The sequence below is a fragment of the Choloepus didactylus genome, chromosome 5, assembly GCF_015220235.1.
Source record: "Choloepus didactylus isolate mChoDid1 chromosome 5, mChoDid1.pri, whole genome shotgun sequence".
Classification (NCBI taxonomy): Eukaryota; Metazoa; Chordata; class Mammalia; order Pilosa; family Megalonychidae; genus Choloepus; species Choloepus didactylus.
The window spans coordinates 153097111-153111784 of record NC_051311.1 but is presented as its reverse complement, the minus strand read 5'-3'; the positions used below and the strand labels follow the sequence as shown (position 1 = coordinate 153111784).

Here is a 14674-nt window from a genome sequence, read left to right as displayed (position 1 = left end):
CATAAGAAAGACATCCTGCACCCCCAAACCTAAATGAAATTTGGGGGGGAGGGGCAAAGATAATCAGACCATGAGACAAAACTTGATTATACTTTGTGTTTGCTTTCCAGGCTTTTCTTTCCTTTGCTTTTCACCCACTTAATCAACACATTTTTTTGAGCACCTGCCATGCCAAGAGTTATGCTTTGCCCCTGCCTTTATATAGCTCACATCCAGCTGAGGGGATTACGCAGGACCACGAGATAATAGTTCAAGGCAGCCGGTGGTATTTCCAACGGGAAGATGAAAAGGACGGGGTTAGAGGATGTCAGGGGAGGCAGAGAACCAGCTGAGGGATGGATGTTATGGGGATAAGGGGAAAGAATTGAGGGAGCATTGGAAATGAGGTGCGTGGGTGTCTATAAAGGAGAGGAACAAATATCAGAGGGCACAGGAGATGGCTGGTACGGCTGGAGCCAAAGGTTTTCAAAGCAACGGGTGCAGGAGGATTTCTTGGGAGTGTATTTGCTGAGGACAGAGGGAAGCTGATGGGGGGGAGGTGGATTTGCTTTTGTCATCCATGTGCCTGGCCACTGAGCCCATGTCCAACACCCCAGTGCCTGCTCAGCAGTTTGCCAGGTGGTGGGGTAACAAAAATCCCACCCAGCCCCTCTTTTGCCCTCCAGGCCACCCACGGCAGAGAGGTTAACAGCTATGAGGGCAGGCAGCAAGGCAGAGAAGAAGAGAAATGACAAGAGTGGGCAATATTAAACGAGAGACTTAGTCCCAGGGATCCTGTGAGAAGCCTGTCGTAGGGGATGGTGCTTGGGCTTTGGAGAGAGGCAGTTGTGGCATTTCTGCCACTTATAAGATTTGAGCTCTTAGGGACTGATTTGTCTTTCTAAGCCTCCTCTTCCTCACGTAGAATGGTGATACTGCTTGTCACAAAATATCACGAAGACTAAATGAAATAAAAATCACAAGGAATACCATTTCATTTTAGTACTGGTCCCCAATGTGCTAGGGCCTGTGTTAGATTCTTTCTGTGTGTATGTATCTGTATGTGTATGTGTATATTTATGTGTATGTGTATATGTGTGAATATACATTTGTTTGTTAATGCTTCACAACCATGAATAGAAAGTGCTTCTCACTGTGTTTGACACACAACTGATGCTCCATAATTGTCAGTTCCCTGTGAGATTTTGTAGCCCATTCATGTGTGCACACAGCTGCACACATGCTATAAGGTTCTAAATACTTGTCCTTATGATAACTGTCCCTGATCCCAAAGTCTCTCTGAAAATCCAGAGAGTTTCAGGTAAGACAGTTGGAAATTTGGAATATTTATTTCCCTTTCCTTTGATACCCTTCTAAGGATTACATTGTATTGAAGCACATGTTTGTGGCCAGAGAACTGTACTTACTTTCTTCAAATATAGTTGCTGCTACCTAGGGAGATATATATTACACAAAATGATTTTATCTGATCATAGTTCACTTTAATGAGAACCATGAGTGGACATGAACATTAAAGATACAAAACACAGAAACGTGTTGTCATGCACAATTGAATTTGGTGTGTACCGTAATTACTATCGTCCCCTGAGACGACAATGCTTTTTTAGTTTCCATACACATTATCTAGCATTTTTGATAAGTACTAGCATTTTCTAAGAAACACTACCCTAGTCATCCAGCGTTTCCTGTTGTTATGGTAATGTGACAAATGATTAATCCCATACATAAGACAGGTATAGGAATGAAATAATATTTTTCATAGTAAAGAAAGCTTTATTTTCTACCTATACAGAAAAAGTCTGCATAGAATATTAATACTGTGTCTTGGGCTTTTTTACCTTCTGTATAAGTAACCAATGATACACAAAGGGGAGGGGCCTCTGGGCTTTGAATTTACAGTTTCCTCCCCCTGCATAACACCTGTTAACATCCCATGGAAACACTGCCTTGTGTAAACTTTCTGGAGTGAAGATAAACAAGGGGCTGTTTCATTGTTTAAATGAACGTTGTAACTTGAGCAACCTAATGTATGGGGAGAAGCCAAAGAAATACGGCGACGCTGTTAAGATTGAATATCTCTGAGACTATGTGATCCCAGCCTTCAGGGCTCCCCCAGGCCTGGCTGTGTGGCTGAAGCCCAGTGATGCTGAGATCGGTCACAGATTTACCCTATGGCGTGTCTCTCCAGGAGTCTCTGAACGGGCATCGACAGCTTTCCCAAGAAGCGCTTGATGATGGGGCGGCTCTTGGCAAACTTGTCCTTCACCTCAATTTCCAGCACATCAGTGGGCAAGGACACAAAGCTGAATTGCTGCAATGAAAGAATATGGCACATCAATAAACTGCGAGGTGCGAGGGCTGGCAAGTCCCCATCCATCTGCGTCGGGTGATGTGGAGAACACACCAGCTGTGGGAATTACCAAGGTCCTAGAAACGGCATGGCCCCTGGTGATTCAGTAAATGAGGGGCAACATTGTACTTAGACATTAGATTATTCTGAGACTCAATAAAATCAATATACCTTAAAGAAAAAGAATGCTACCTGTTCTAGTTTGCTAGTGCTGCTGGAATGCAAAACACCAGAAATGGATTGGCTTTTATAAAGGGGGTTTATTTGGTTACAGAGTTACAGTCTTAAGGCCATAAAGTGTCCAAGGTAACACATCAACAATTGGGTACCTTCACTGGAGGATGGCCAATGGTGTCCGGAAAACCTCTGTTAGCTGGGAAGGCACGTGGCTGGCATCTGCTCCAAGTTCTGGTTTCAAAATGGCTTTCTCCCAACACGTTCCTATCTAGGCTGCAGTTCCTCAAAAATGTCACTCTTAGTTGCACTTGGGATATTTGTCCTCTCTCAGCTTCTCTGGAGCAAGAGTCTGCTTTCAACAGCCATCTGCCAAATGTCTCTCATCTGCAGCTCCTGTGCTTTCTTCAAGTGTCTCTCTTGGCTGTAGCTCCTCTTCAAAACATTACTCACAGCTGCACTAAGTTGCCTCTGCCCAACAGCTCATTTATATGGTTCCACTGATCAAGGCCCACCCTAAATGGGTGAGGCCACACCTCCATGGAAATTATCTCATCAGAGTTAACACCTACAGTTGGGTGGGGTGCAGCTCCAAAGAAACACTCAGAGAAATCTAATCAAAACTGATAACCTCTGCCCACACAAGATTAAATCAAAGATAATGGCGTTTGGGGGACATAATACATTCAAACTGGCACATTCCACCCTCTGGACCCCAAAATGACATTATTCTTCCAAATACAAAATACACTCATTCCATCACAATATCACAAAAACTTAAATCATTTCAGTAACAAAAGTTAAGTACAAGATCCTATCAAAATCAATTACAGGCATGGTGGGTCCTAAGGCATAATTCTCCTTTAGCTTTGGATCTATGGACTTAGAACAAGTTATATGCTTCCAATATACAAAGGAGGGACATTCATAGGATAAACATTCCCATTGCCATAAGGAGAAAGAGTAAGCAAAACAGGGTTAACAGGACCAAAACAGTTCCTAAAACCTGCAGGACAAACTCCATTAGATTTCAGAGTCTGAGACTCATTTAGAGAACGAGGTTGCATCCTTGGGGCTTGAGAGAGCAGGAGTCTAACCCTTCCTAAGGGCCTTTTTGGCAGCCCTTTCCTCTCCAAACACTTGGGTGAGTGCTCCAACATATCCACACATTGGAGAGACCACCTTCTTGGCCCCACCCTCCTCAAACATCGGGGCAGCTCCAGATTCCCGTCCATCTCCGGGGCACATGCTCAACCCCTTCAGAACACTGTGGTGGCAGCCAGGCTCTCCCCAATTCCCTGGAAATGTGCTCCACCCTCTTTGGGAGCTCGGGTGGCAAAACTCTTCCAGAGCATGGAGGTGAAATGCCCACCCTCAACTTCCTGGGCAAACTCACCCTTTCCATGCCTGTGGGCTGCTCCACTCTCCCAGCCCAAGGCCGCTTGACTCCAGACTTCAACTTCCATGGCTCTGTCTTTGAAGAAATTTTTCCTTCAATTTGTTCCTTGTCTTTCTCCTCCAGTCTCAACTGGCAGTGGCTCTGTCTGTAAAGAGCTCGCAAAAATTCTATTGGCTTTGCATGAAGCACACAGGGGTAAAAGCCATCAGACAATAGGACTTTCCACAAATCCTTTCTGGATAATTCCATCTCCAATCTTGGCTTGTACTGAAATGGCAGCTGGGTTCCATGTTTGGTTACATCCTCACATTGGGCTGTAGCTTCTGGGATTCCACCCCCTGGAAGCTTGTAATTTTCCAAGCCTTCAGTTTCTGGTTTCTTTTGAACCCAAGAGTTCAGTTCTAAGTTTATCTCTCTCCGCTCGCATTTTACTATAAGCTGCAAGAAGAAGCCAGGGTACCTCCTCCACATGTAGTCTGGAGATCTCCTCAGCTAAGTATTCCAGGTTGTCACTTTCAAATTCTTCCTTCCATCTGACACCAGGACTCAATTTTGCCAAATTCTCTGCCACTTTAAAACAAAGATCGCCTTTCTTCCAGTTTGCAACAACACATTCATCATTTCTGCTCAAGTCCTCATCAGAAGTATCTTTAGAGTCCATATTTCCATAAACAGTCTCTTTAAAGCAGTTTTGGCCTTTTCTATCAAGCTCCTCACAATTCTTCCAGAACCTTCCTCTTATCCAGTTAAAAAGCCATTCCATCATGTTTGGTATTTGCAAATTCAGCAGCAAAAGCACCCCACTTCTCTGGTACCAAAATCTGTTCTAGTTTGCTAATGCTGCAGAATGCAAAACACCAGAGATGGACTGGCTTTTATAAAAAGGGGGTTTATTTGGCTACACAGTTACAGTCTTAAGGCCATAAAGTGTCCAAGGTAACACATCAGTAATCAGGTACCTTCACTGGAGGATGGCCAATGGTGCCTGGAAAACCTCTGTTAGCTGGGAAGGCACGTGGCTGGTATCTGCTCCTAAATTCTGGTTTCAAAATGGCTTTCTCCCAGGATGTTCCTCTCTAGCAAGCTTGTTCCTCTTCAAAACATCACTCACAGCTGCACTGAGTCCTTCTCTTTGAGTCAGCTCATTTATATGGCTCCACTGATCAAGGCCCACCCTGAATGGGTGGGGCCACGCCTCCATGGAAATATCCCATCAGTTATCAACTACAGTTGGGTGGGGTGCATCTCCATGCAAACAACCTAATCCAAACATTCCAACTTAATCCCTACTATTATGTCTGCCCCACAAGATTGCATCAAAGAATATGGCTTTTTCTGGGGGACATAATACATTCAAACTGGCACACTACCCAAGCCTCAGCCATGCTTGATGAAGGGTACTAGTATATTTAAAGAAAAGACAAGCACAGACTCACTTGAAATCAGCAATGCAATACCTATTTTTATGATTAGGATGGCAGAGATTTATAAAAGTTTGAGGCTCGGTGAGGGTGGGAGACCATAAAGGCTCTCACGTTGTAGTGAAGTAAATTGTATTGATATAAATGTAAATTGATTTTATCTTTTAGGAAGGGAATTTGATATTATTTATCATTTTGAAACTGCAAATACAGTTAAAACCAGAATTCTACTTCTAGGAATTTTCCCTCTGGACTAACACAAGTTTACAAAGGATGTATTTTGTAATAATGTTCATTGGAGCATTATTAATAATAGCAAAAGAAAGGAAAGAACCAACTAATCATTTAACCAGTGTCTATCCATAGGACATTGGTTAAATGAAGCATGGTGAATCTATGAAAAAGAGAGCTCTGCAGTTGTTAAAAAGAGAGAGGTAAATCAACATGCACTGACTTGAAAAGATGCTCAACAAATTAAATGAGAAAAGCAATTTGTAGAAGAATATGAAGAGTGGGATTCCATTCATTCTTTGAACCACAAACATAATGCCTACAGGACTACACTCTAAGGGATGAATTGGTAGGGGAGGGGAGAAAGCAGATCTTTTTCCTTCCTTAAAGAAAGACTATGACTTCCTTCCTTAAAGGAAGACTATGACTTGTATAAAAGGAGACTCAGGTGGGCAAATGCTGGCTGTGCCCACCCCAGACTATCCACAGCGAGGAAGTCTTCATTAACTGACCTTGAATATTACAGTAATATTAGCAAGGCTATCCTGAGTGTGAAGATGACTGTCTTAATCACGGGCTATGAAACAGCTGAAATACATAATTACTTTCTTTTATTCTGATTAATTTTTAACACAATCTCTGAGCTTTAGTGGGTTTCTATCTACAGAGATAAAATTTGTTGGGGGCATGTTAATGTTAGTTTTTCCTCTGTAACAGTAAGGATGGGTGAGGGTATGCTGCAGTAACAACCAACCTCCAACTCTCAATGACTTAGGAGAATAGTTTTATTTCTTGCTCACATGCCCATTGTGGGCTGGAAAAGGGCTTTGCTCATCAGTCGCTCAGGGAACCAGTCTGATGGAGTGGCCACCTTCTCAAACATGGCTAGTTCACAGTGACAGAGGGAAAAAAGAGCCCTCTCAGAGGGTCTTTCTTCTGCAAGTAAATGCTCCTTTACAAACCCAACTCTGAAGTCAGAACTAGAACTGTGCTCCAGCTAGCCACAGGGAGCAGAAAGTACAGTCTTACAGTGTGTCCAGGAGGCGGAGAACAGAAATATTTGGCAAACAGCCCTAATGATTTCTACACCCTCCATGCGGTGGTTCTAATTCCATTATAAATTCATTTTGGTTTGCTCCTATATGAGTCCTAAGAACCAATCATTCCCACTACTGAAAAAGCTGAATTTAAGGACATGCCAAATGAAGGATCAAATGCAAGAATAGGTACAGCTCTCAGAAGTCCAGCCTGAGTGAGAATCCAGCCCCGATACCTGTCCTGGGTCCATTAAACTTCTATGTCTTGCATGTCTCTGGTTCGTAATTCCATCCTGGAGTGCATTATAATGGATCTTCTAACCCCAATGTCCAATAATCGGTTATGTACATTGTAGTATTCATGTATGATAGAATAGTTAATAATTTTCTAAATTGCAATAAATTATAACACCTTACATATTGATTAATATATATAAGTATAATACATTAAATTATAATAAGATAGAAAATGCTGGTTTTACAATGCCAAGTAAAAAAAGCCACTTAATTACCTTTCTGTGCCTACTTTATCATGCCCCTGAAAGAGAAGAAAGAAAAGAACCACAACTCCAGCTTTGCCTTCTGCATGTTTTCTAGGTAAATTGCCATCTTCATCTGTGTAACTCCCCATTGGTATATTTTGTCAACCCTGAGTGCTTTTCTGATCTTCTGGAGCCCTTACCTAATCAGTCAGAGTCCCCCAACTCTCCTACTCACTCTGGAGTCTATTCTCTCCTCCTCATTCATGCTGTACTGCTCTGGACACAGCCCTTATCATTCCTCGCCCTTGTAATAACCTCTTAATTGGTCTCAAGGTCTTCAGCTTCTCCCCTTCCAGGTGCCAAAAATTACATCTGAAATGTAGATCCAATCATTTCATTATCTTGCCTAATAAATGCCCCGGAATCTTACCACTTATACAGTGAAATCTAAATTCCTTAAATATCTCTGGTTCCTGCTTCTCTTTCTAGTTTCATTCATTACTCTCACTCCTTGAAGACCTCGTTTTCTTTCATACATTTCCCACGCTTATTATTTGCCTAGAATGTTCTTTCTCCACTTCTTTGCCAAAATCCTACTCATCCTTCAAAGCCCTACTCAAATAAAATTTCTTCTGTGTTGTCTTTTCCAACTTCACAACCATCAACAGATACAGCTGTTTTTTCTTCTGCTTTAATATCTCCTCTATAGTTCTTATGATGTTATTTATGCTCTTGTGGTTCATGAGGATGTATATGTAATATATTTTTTAGTAGAAGTCTTTGTACACAGAAACCACATGTTACATGTATATTGAACACATCAATAAACGAGAGAATGAATGAATGGCTGTTTCCTGAGGTAATTCCACTCCATTTCAGATATACATGCAGAGAAAGCAGAATACAATTCCAGGTTATGTGTTAGTTAAAATATACTGTACATTCAGTGCCCAAGCCAAAACCCAATACTGTTGTGGCAGAAAATCTAAGGATTACATTATAGCGATGGACTCTCCTGAAAAGAAAGCAAAGTGAAGCTCTTTTTGCAGGTGTCCTCAGTTGGGTGTGGGATGTTCCCCTCCCATCTCTAACCTCCTGCCCCCACAGACTGGCATTGAAGGATAATAATTGTGGTAGGTCAAATTCTGTTATGACCACCAAGATTCCTATCCCCTATACACATCCTATGTAATCTGCTCATCTTGAGTGTGGGCAGGGCCTGTGAAGATGACGGATGTCCCTCTGGTGATTAGGCTACCATTTGATGCAACCATGGGAGATTAGCTGGGTGGGCCTCACCTAAGGACGGGGCCCTTCTAAAATCAGAGAGATCGAAAGTGTGAGAGGGATTTGATGCAATGAAGATTCTCCATCACTGGCATTGATGATGGAGAGGGGCCATGTGACAAGGACCTGACAGCAGCCTCTAGTTGCTGAGAGCAACATTCAGCCAACAACCAGCAAGGATTCGAATTCTTCCAAACAAACTGAATGAGCCTGGAACAAGACTAGCCTCTTGTCTTGTTCCTGAGGCAAGAATGAGGACCCAGCTCAATCGGTACCTTGATTTCAGTCTCTACCTATGCTGAGACCAGATGGCCATTGTGAGAAGCTGCTAAATTTGTGGTAATTTTTGCACAGCAATAGTAACACAATAATCTAAATTAGGGTAACAGCAGGATTAGGATGCCTTCTGAACAAGCATGCAAAGGTATTTGCTGATGGTTAATATTTAAACTAGTGTACTGTAGCATCTCCCAAACTGGTTTCTATGTGATGTTCGCAGTTCTAAGAGAAAAGAGTTCTGATGAGAAGCTCTGGGTTCTACAAGGTGAAACAGATTTCTTTCCTTTTAGATAACTCTAAGGCTTTAGATACACAAATGGGCATCTGAATCTGTAGGGGTAGGCAGTGTTTCCACGTTTGTGGCGTGTGTGTGTGTGTGTGTGTGTGTGTGTGTGTGTGTGTAGCATCGCATGGTGGACTGGCAGTATGCAGATCACAGTTTGGGAAACTGGTACGTTGTGTCCAGTTATAGCTCAAAGTGCTAAGGGACAAATAACTGTCAACCTAGAATTTTATATCCACTTAATTCTCATTCCAGAGCAAAATTAAAGACATTTTTGATTATACAAAGAGTTGGAGAGTTTGCCATCTATAAATTCTTTTTTAAAATTATAATTTATAAATTATAATTATAAACCAAGGCATCAGATTAATATAAAGAGAGATATAGTAGAGATATCAAAAATCATGGTTGTTATATTTATGTATTTGGGTGGTATAGCTTCTATATTTGGGGGATATCTAATGTATATTTTTATGAAAAACTTTATAAAAAATATATGTGTATATATATATATATATATATATATATATAATGGGTACTTTTCTAGAAACAAGTTTTAAAATTAAGTGAAGAGGAAAGAGAAAACCTGAATAAACCAATAACCACTAAAACCACTAAAGAATTGATAATCAAGCATCTTGTTACCAGATCACTTTACAAGTAAATTTTACTCAAACTTCTTAGAACAGAAATTTCCTATCTTGTATAAACTGTTCAAGAAAATAAAAAAACAGGGACAGCTACCCAAATTATTTTCTGAGGATAAGGCATCTTTGCTACAAACTGGACAAGGATATTATAAGAACAGAAACTTTAAAGACATCTTACTTATTAACATAGATTCAAAAATCCTAGATAAAATTAGCTGTGAATCAAAACCATCATTTGTATGAAAACCACCAAAATACATCTTCCAGGCTGAGTGCTAAGCTGGGCGAGCCCTGCCAAGATCAGGGGCCTATCCTCTCCGGTTGTGCTGAATGTTCTTCCAGAGGGCGACATTCTTTTTCATGTGCTAGCTTCGCTTCATCTTAGTTTTTACTCAAAAATTTATCTTGTTTCAATTTTCTCACCTGCTTTTAAATTTATTTTGTCTTGCTGTATTTTGTTTTTCCATGTTTGCAGGCACAAGAGGGGGTGTGTATATTTGAAAGGGTATCCATATATGATATATGTAACCGGATGCGGTGTAGCTTCACATTTGGCACTTGTGTGCTTGTAGGAAAACCTGGGTCACTGAGTACCCCAGAGCTAAAGAGAACGGTCAATAACTGGGGCCAGGAGCCTCCTCTTCCCTCCACCACCAGGCAGCCCATTAAGTAAGAAAATCTCTGCCTCCTCCGTACCCCATACTAGTCCCTAACAATGGGGGCATTAGCTTTACAGAGAAAACATAAGGGGGATCCCCAGGACCCTTTCCAACTTCATTTTTCTCTCCAAGGTGCTGCAGTGTGGGAAGAAATGAAAGAGCAGACTATGTCCTATTTCCACTCCAAGTTCAAATCTCAATTCTAGTCTGAAGTAGATTGGGGAGAGAAGAGATTTAAACCAAATATGAGATTAGACTTGATTGGATTATTTATAACTGAAAGTGACCCAAAAGTATAATTGTGCCCAAAACATTGCTAAGAGATGGCTGAGCACTGCTGAATGGAGTGATTAGAAAAAATTAAAACTGATCATGGTATTATCCCATCTAATTGAGACTGCTCAATTAAGCAGATATCTATTAACTATCTATCTATCCATCTACCTATTTACCTACCTACCGACCTTCCTACCTACCTATCCATCTCTCTAAATACGTGTGTGTGTCTTGGTAGGTATTTAAATATCCCCTTCTAATCAAATGTTCTCTTGGTATACTAGCTGGGTTTGAAAGCTTATTGCCAACTACATCAATATGGATTTGCTATTCTGCTATTTCACCTTATGTGTGGGATGTATAAATAGCCCTTTCTATTGCTCTGTAAATCACTCTACTTACATTGTGTTACTTCCGTCTGTATGCATCTTTCACAAATACACTAAGTTATACACATACTCATTAATGCCTCCCATAAATGAAATAATCCCTAAGCCAGGAATGGATGCAGTTAATGATCTACAGGTTTACCAGAAGCTTTTACAAGACACATGATATCTTCTCTGCTTCTATTCCCTATTTAAAAGAAAACAAAACCCTGGAAAATGGAAAAGATTAGCTAATTAATCATGGAATTACTACAATATTAATTTTGTAATAAATGAAATCAATAGCCTAAACACAGTAATTCAGTTGTTACAAAATTGAAAATGAAAGTCATTGATAATATGACAAGACTCCATTGATTTTTCTGGATCATTTTACATTTTATGATTACTGTTATTTATATTTCCTTTTGTCCATATTTCTTAATTTAATTTTTTCCAGGCTAATAACCCAAAGGACTAAAAATAACGGATGATGCTAAATGGATTAAAGCCTGTCATTACTTGAGATTTGTCAGGGAGGATAGCCACTTAAAGGTTCCTGCAAGACAAGCCTGATGGAGAAAAAGATGGGGACTTGCTGCTAGGCGCCCCAAAGGGATGCAACTGCATTTAGGGAAAGGCCTGGTTGGAGTGGAATTCTTGGTGAATGAGTAGAGTAAGAGTTACTCAGGATTTGGCTGTTTCTATGATTTAGTCCCCACTGTCTATTTCTTTTTTCAATATTTAAAGTAAATTTGGTCAGTCTGTGTAGATATTGTGTAAATGTGGCCAGTTTGTGCACAACAGCTCTCAAATTCCTTGGGCCGTCTCCCACGTGCCTGCTCCACCATTTCTTATTCTTGTTTTTCCTGGTTCCTAGATCTTCCTCTTTATCTCCATCTGTCCTTGATTCTTGTTCTTCTCAAGTCATTGTGCTTTGAAATCCACTTAGATTTTGCTCTTCCCCGACTCTAGTCACATCTTGATGTTTGGTATCAGCCCTACAGGATGTCACTACAGGTTGGTCCTTTATCTTAAAAAAACCAGTCAACCAAAGAGGCTCTACCCAGTGCTAGCTCTGATTTGTAGTGTTTGCCAATTTTTCTTGGTATAAACACTCCTGCCATGGCTGACTTCACTAAATGAGGAGTTGGGAAGAGATGTGCATCGTTGGCTCCTGTGAGCCCAAGTAAACAGTGTGTCTAACTCACCGTTGACCCCATGGATGGAATTGCTAAATTAATCCCTCACTTTGCTCTCTCTGGGGCTCCACAGGCAATTAAGAATGACTCTGACAAGAGTATGTCCTGGTCAGGCATTGGGCTTCCTTGTCGTCCTCAAAACCAGCACTTCTAATTTTCTCAGAGGTCTCAAAATATTGCTAACAGACAAGTAGCAGGAACACTATAGCCCAGTGGACATCAAACTGTGTGCCTCTGAGCCCTAGCGTTCCATGGATGATCTCAGGGTCTCCTACCCCCAGAGCAACTGGAGAGGCGACCTTATGTTTCCATGTTGGTGTTTCATTCATCAGTTCCCTTCACAGAAGTGTTCAGTGGGTGGTTTAACCAATAAAAGCACTGATTCAATGCTTAGCTAATGGTTGTCTACATCAACTTCAAAATGCTTTCTTTTGATTGCTGTCCTGAGGCAGCTGGCACTGATAACAGCTTTGCATTTCCAGAGAATGCTTGTCTTCCATAAACATGATTTTTGTTTTTATGAAATTAAATTGCACTTTGGGTGGACATGAGGTAAACATATACCTATCTATTTCTAATTGATCAGGACTAAATTTAACAAACTATTTTAAGCCAATCAGAGTTTGGTTAAAGCTCTTGCAGGCTGGCTGAACACAGCAATCATCACAGTTGGGCTTATCATCCGGAACTATGGGTGGTGGCCCAGGCACCTTTGTTGATCTCTCGGGATAGGGCTTGTAGCCTAACCTGGCCTGCTGGCTCTGCTCCATTCATCAGCTATTCACAATTTCCCTGCCAATAAGTCTCATTCTTATTTAATCATGATGGGATAATTCTGGTAAAAAATCTCCTATTGCTTGGCATCTAGAAGTGTACTCTAAATGTTTAGGCTCAAGCCTGACCTGTGTGCAGTTATGTCTACATTTTACTTGTTAGGTTGTTAGAGCAGTGGTTTGGTTAATTGTAGGATACAGCTTTGAATATTGGTATCTGTACCGGTCTGTATATATTCTGTCCCCCAGAAAAAGCCATGTTCTTTGATGCAATCTTGTAGGGGTGGACATATTAGTGGGGATTAAGTTGGAACATTTGGATTAGGTTGTTTCCACGGAAATGCACCACACCCAACTGTGGGTGATGACTCTGATTGGATGATTTCCATGGAGATGTGGCCCTGTCCATTCAGCATCTTACTAGAGCACTATATAAGATCAGACAGAAGGAGTGAACTTGCTACAGCCAAGAGGGACACTTTGAAGAATGCACAGAAGCTGAGAGAGTAGCTGCAGATGAGAGACAGTTTGAAGATGGCCGTTGAAAGCAGACTCTTGTCTGGAGAAGCTAAGAGAGGACAAACACTCCAAGAGCAACTGAGAGCGACATTTTTGAGGAACTACAGCCTAGAGAGGAACGTCCTGGGAGAAAGCCATTTTGTAACCAGAACTTTGGAGCAGATGCCAGCCACGTGCCTTCCCAGCTAACAGAGGTTTTCTGGACACCATTGGCCATCCTCCAGTGAAGGTACCCAGTTGCTGATGTGTTACCTTGGACACTATATGGCCTTAAGACTGTAATTGTGTAACCAAATAAACCCCCTTTTATAAAAGCCAATCCATTTCTGGTGTTTTGCATTCTGGCAGCATTAGCAAACTAGAACAGTATCCAAAATCCACTCCCGGCCACTAGCCCTGAAGCTTCCCTAAGCTATCTGCAGTTTGACATTCCTCTCAAATGCCTTATTTTATGTACAATATAGAGAGAAGAGCTGGAGACATTGAAGAGATCCAGCAGGCAAGAGTGAAGCCTCATGGCTAATTTTATCTACATTTACATTTCTCCATATTCACTGCCTCCAGACTGGTCCAAGTTTGCTCACCTCCCACTTGGCTTCTGCAACTGCCTCTTAAATGATGTTTCTCTTCCTCCCTTCCTATCTGCAAAAGTCTCTTTTGTTCTACACTTCACCGACATTATTACTGCTGATTTCCTTCATTTTAGCCAATCTGGTGGGTGTGTACCACCAGTACTACTCTGTACTTTTAATTTTCATTCCTGGATGACTCATGAAGTCAGGTACCTTTTCATAGGTTTGTTGGCATTTGGACATCCTCCTTTGTGATGTGCTATTCAAGTCTTTCATCTGTTTTTTTTCTTTTGGTTTCTGCCCTTTTCTTTTTGATTTTTAGGGGTGGCTTATGTATTCTGGATACTAATTTTTGCCTTAGATATAGCTCAATATCTTTCCCTACTCCATGGCTTGCCTTTTTCTGCTCTTACTGTGAAATTTTAATGAACAGGCATTCTTGATTTTAACATCACCCAATTAATCAATCTGTTATTTCCTGGTTAGTGTTTTTTGAGTACCATTTAAAAATTTTTGGCACTGGGTCATGATGATAGTCTCCTGTGCTTTCTTCCAGATTAGATGTTTTACTGTTTTACCTTTTACATTTAGATTCACAACCTCTTTGGGAAGGATTTTTATGTATGTTGTGGAAACAAATTCATTTGTTTTTTTTATTGACAGCAAATTGACTTGGCACCAAGTTTTGAACAAATCACCCTTTCCTTACTGC

At 41.0% G+C, this 14674-nt stretch overlaps 1 protein-coding gene across 3 annotated transcripts in view; it reads right to left on the bottom strand.

The window, feature by feature from the left end:
- Nucleotides 1-14674, bottom strand: part of HECW1 (HECT, C2 and WW domain containing E3 ubiquitin protein ligase 1) — a 402469-nt gene that overhangs the window by 113510 nt on the left and 274285 nt on the right. For all 3 annotated transcript variants that reach the window (XM_037837142.1, XM_037837143.1, XM_037837144.1), the window contains one exon: nt 2169-2311. In XM_037837142.1, coding sequence (XP_037693070.1) covers nt 2169-2311 — 143 coding nt within the window. The remainder of the gene's footprint in view (nt 1-2168; nt 2312-14674) is intronic.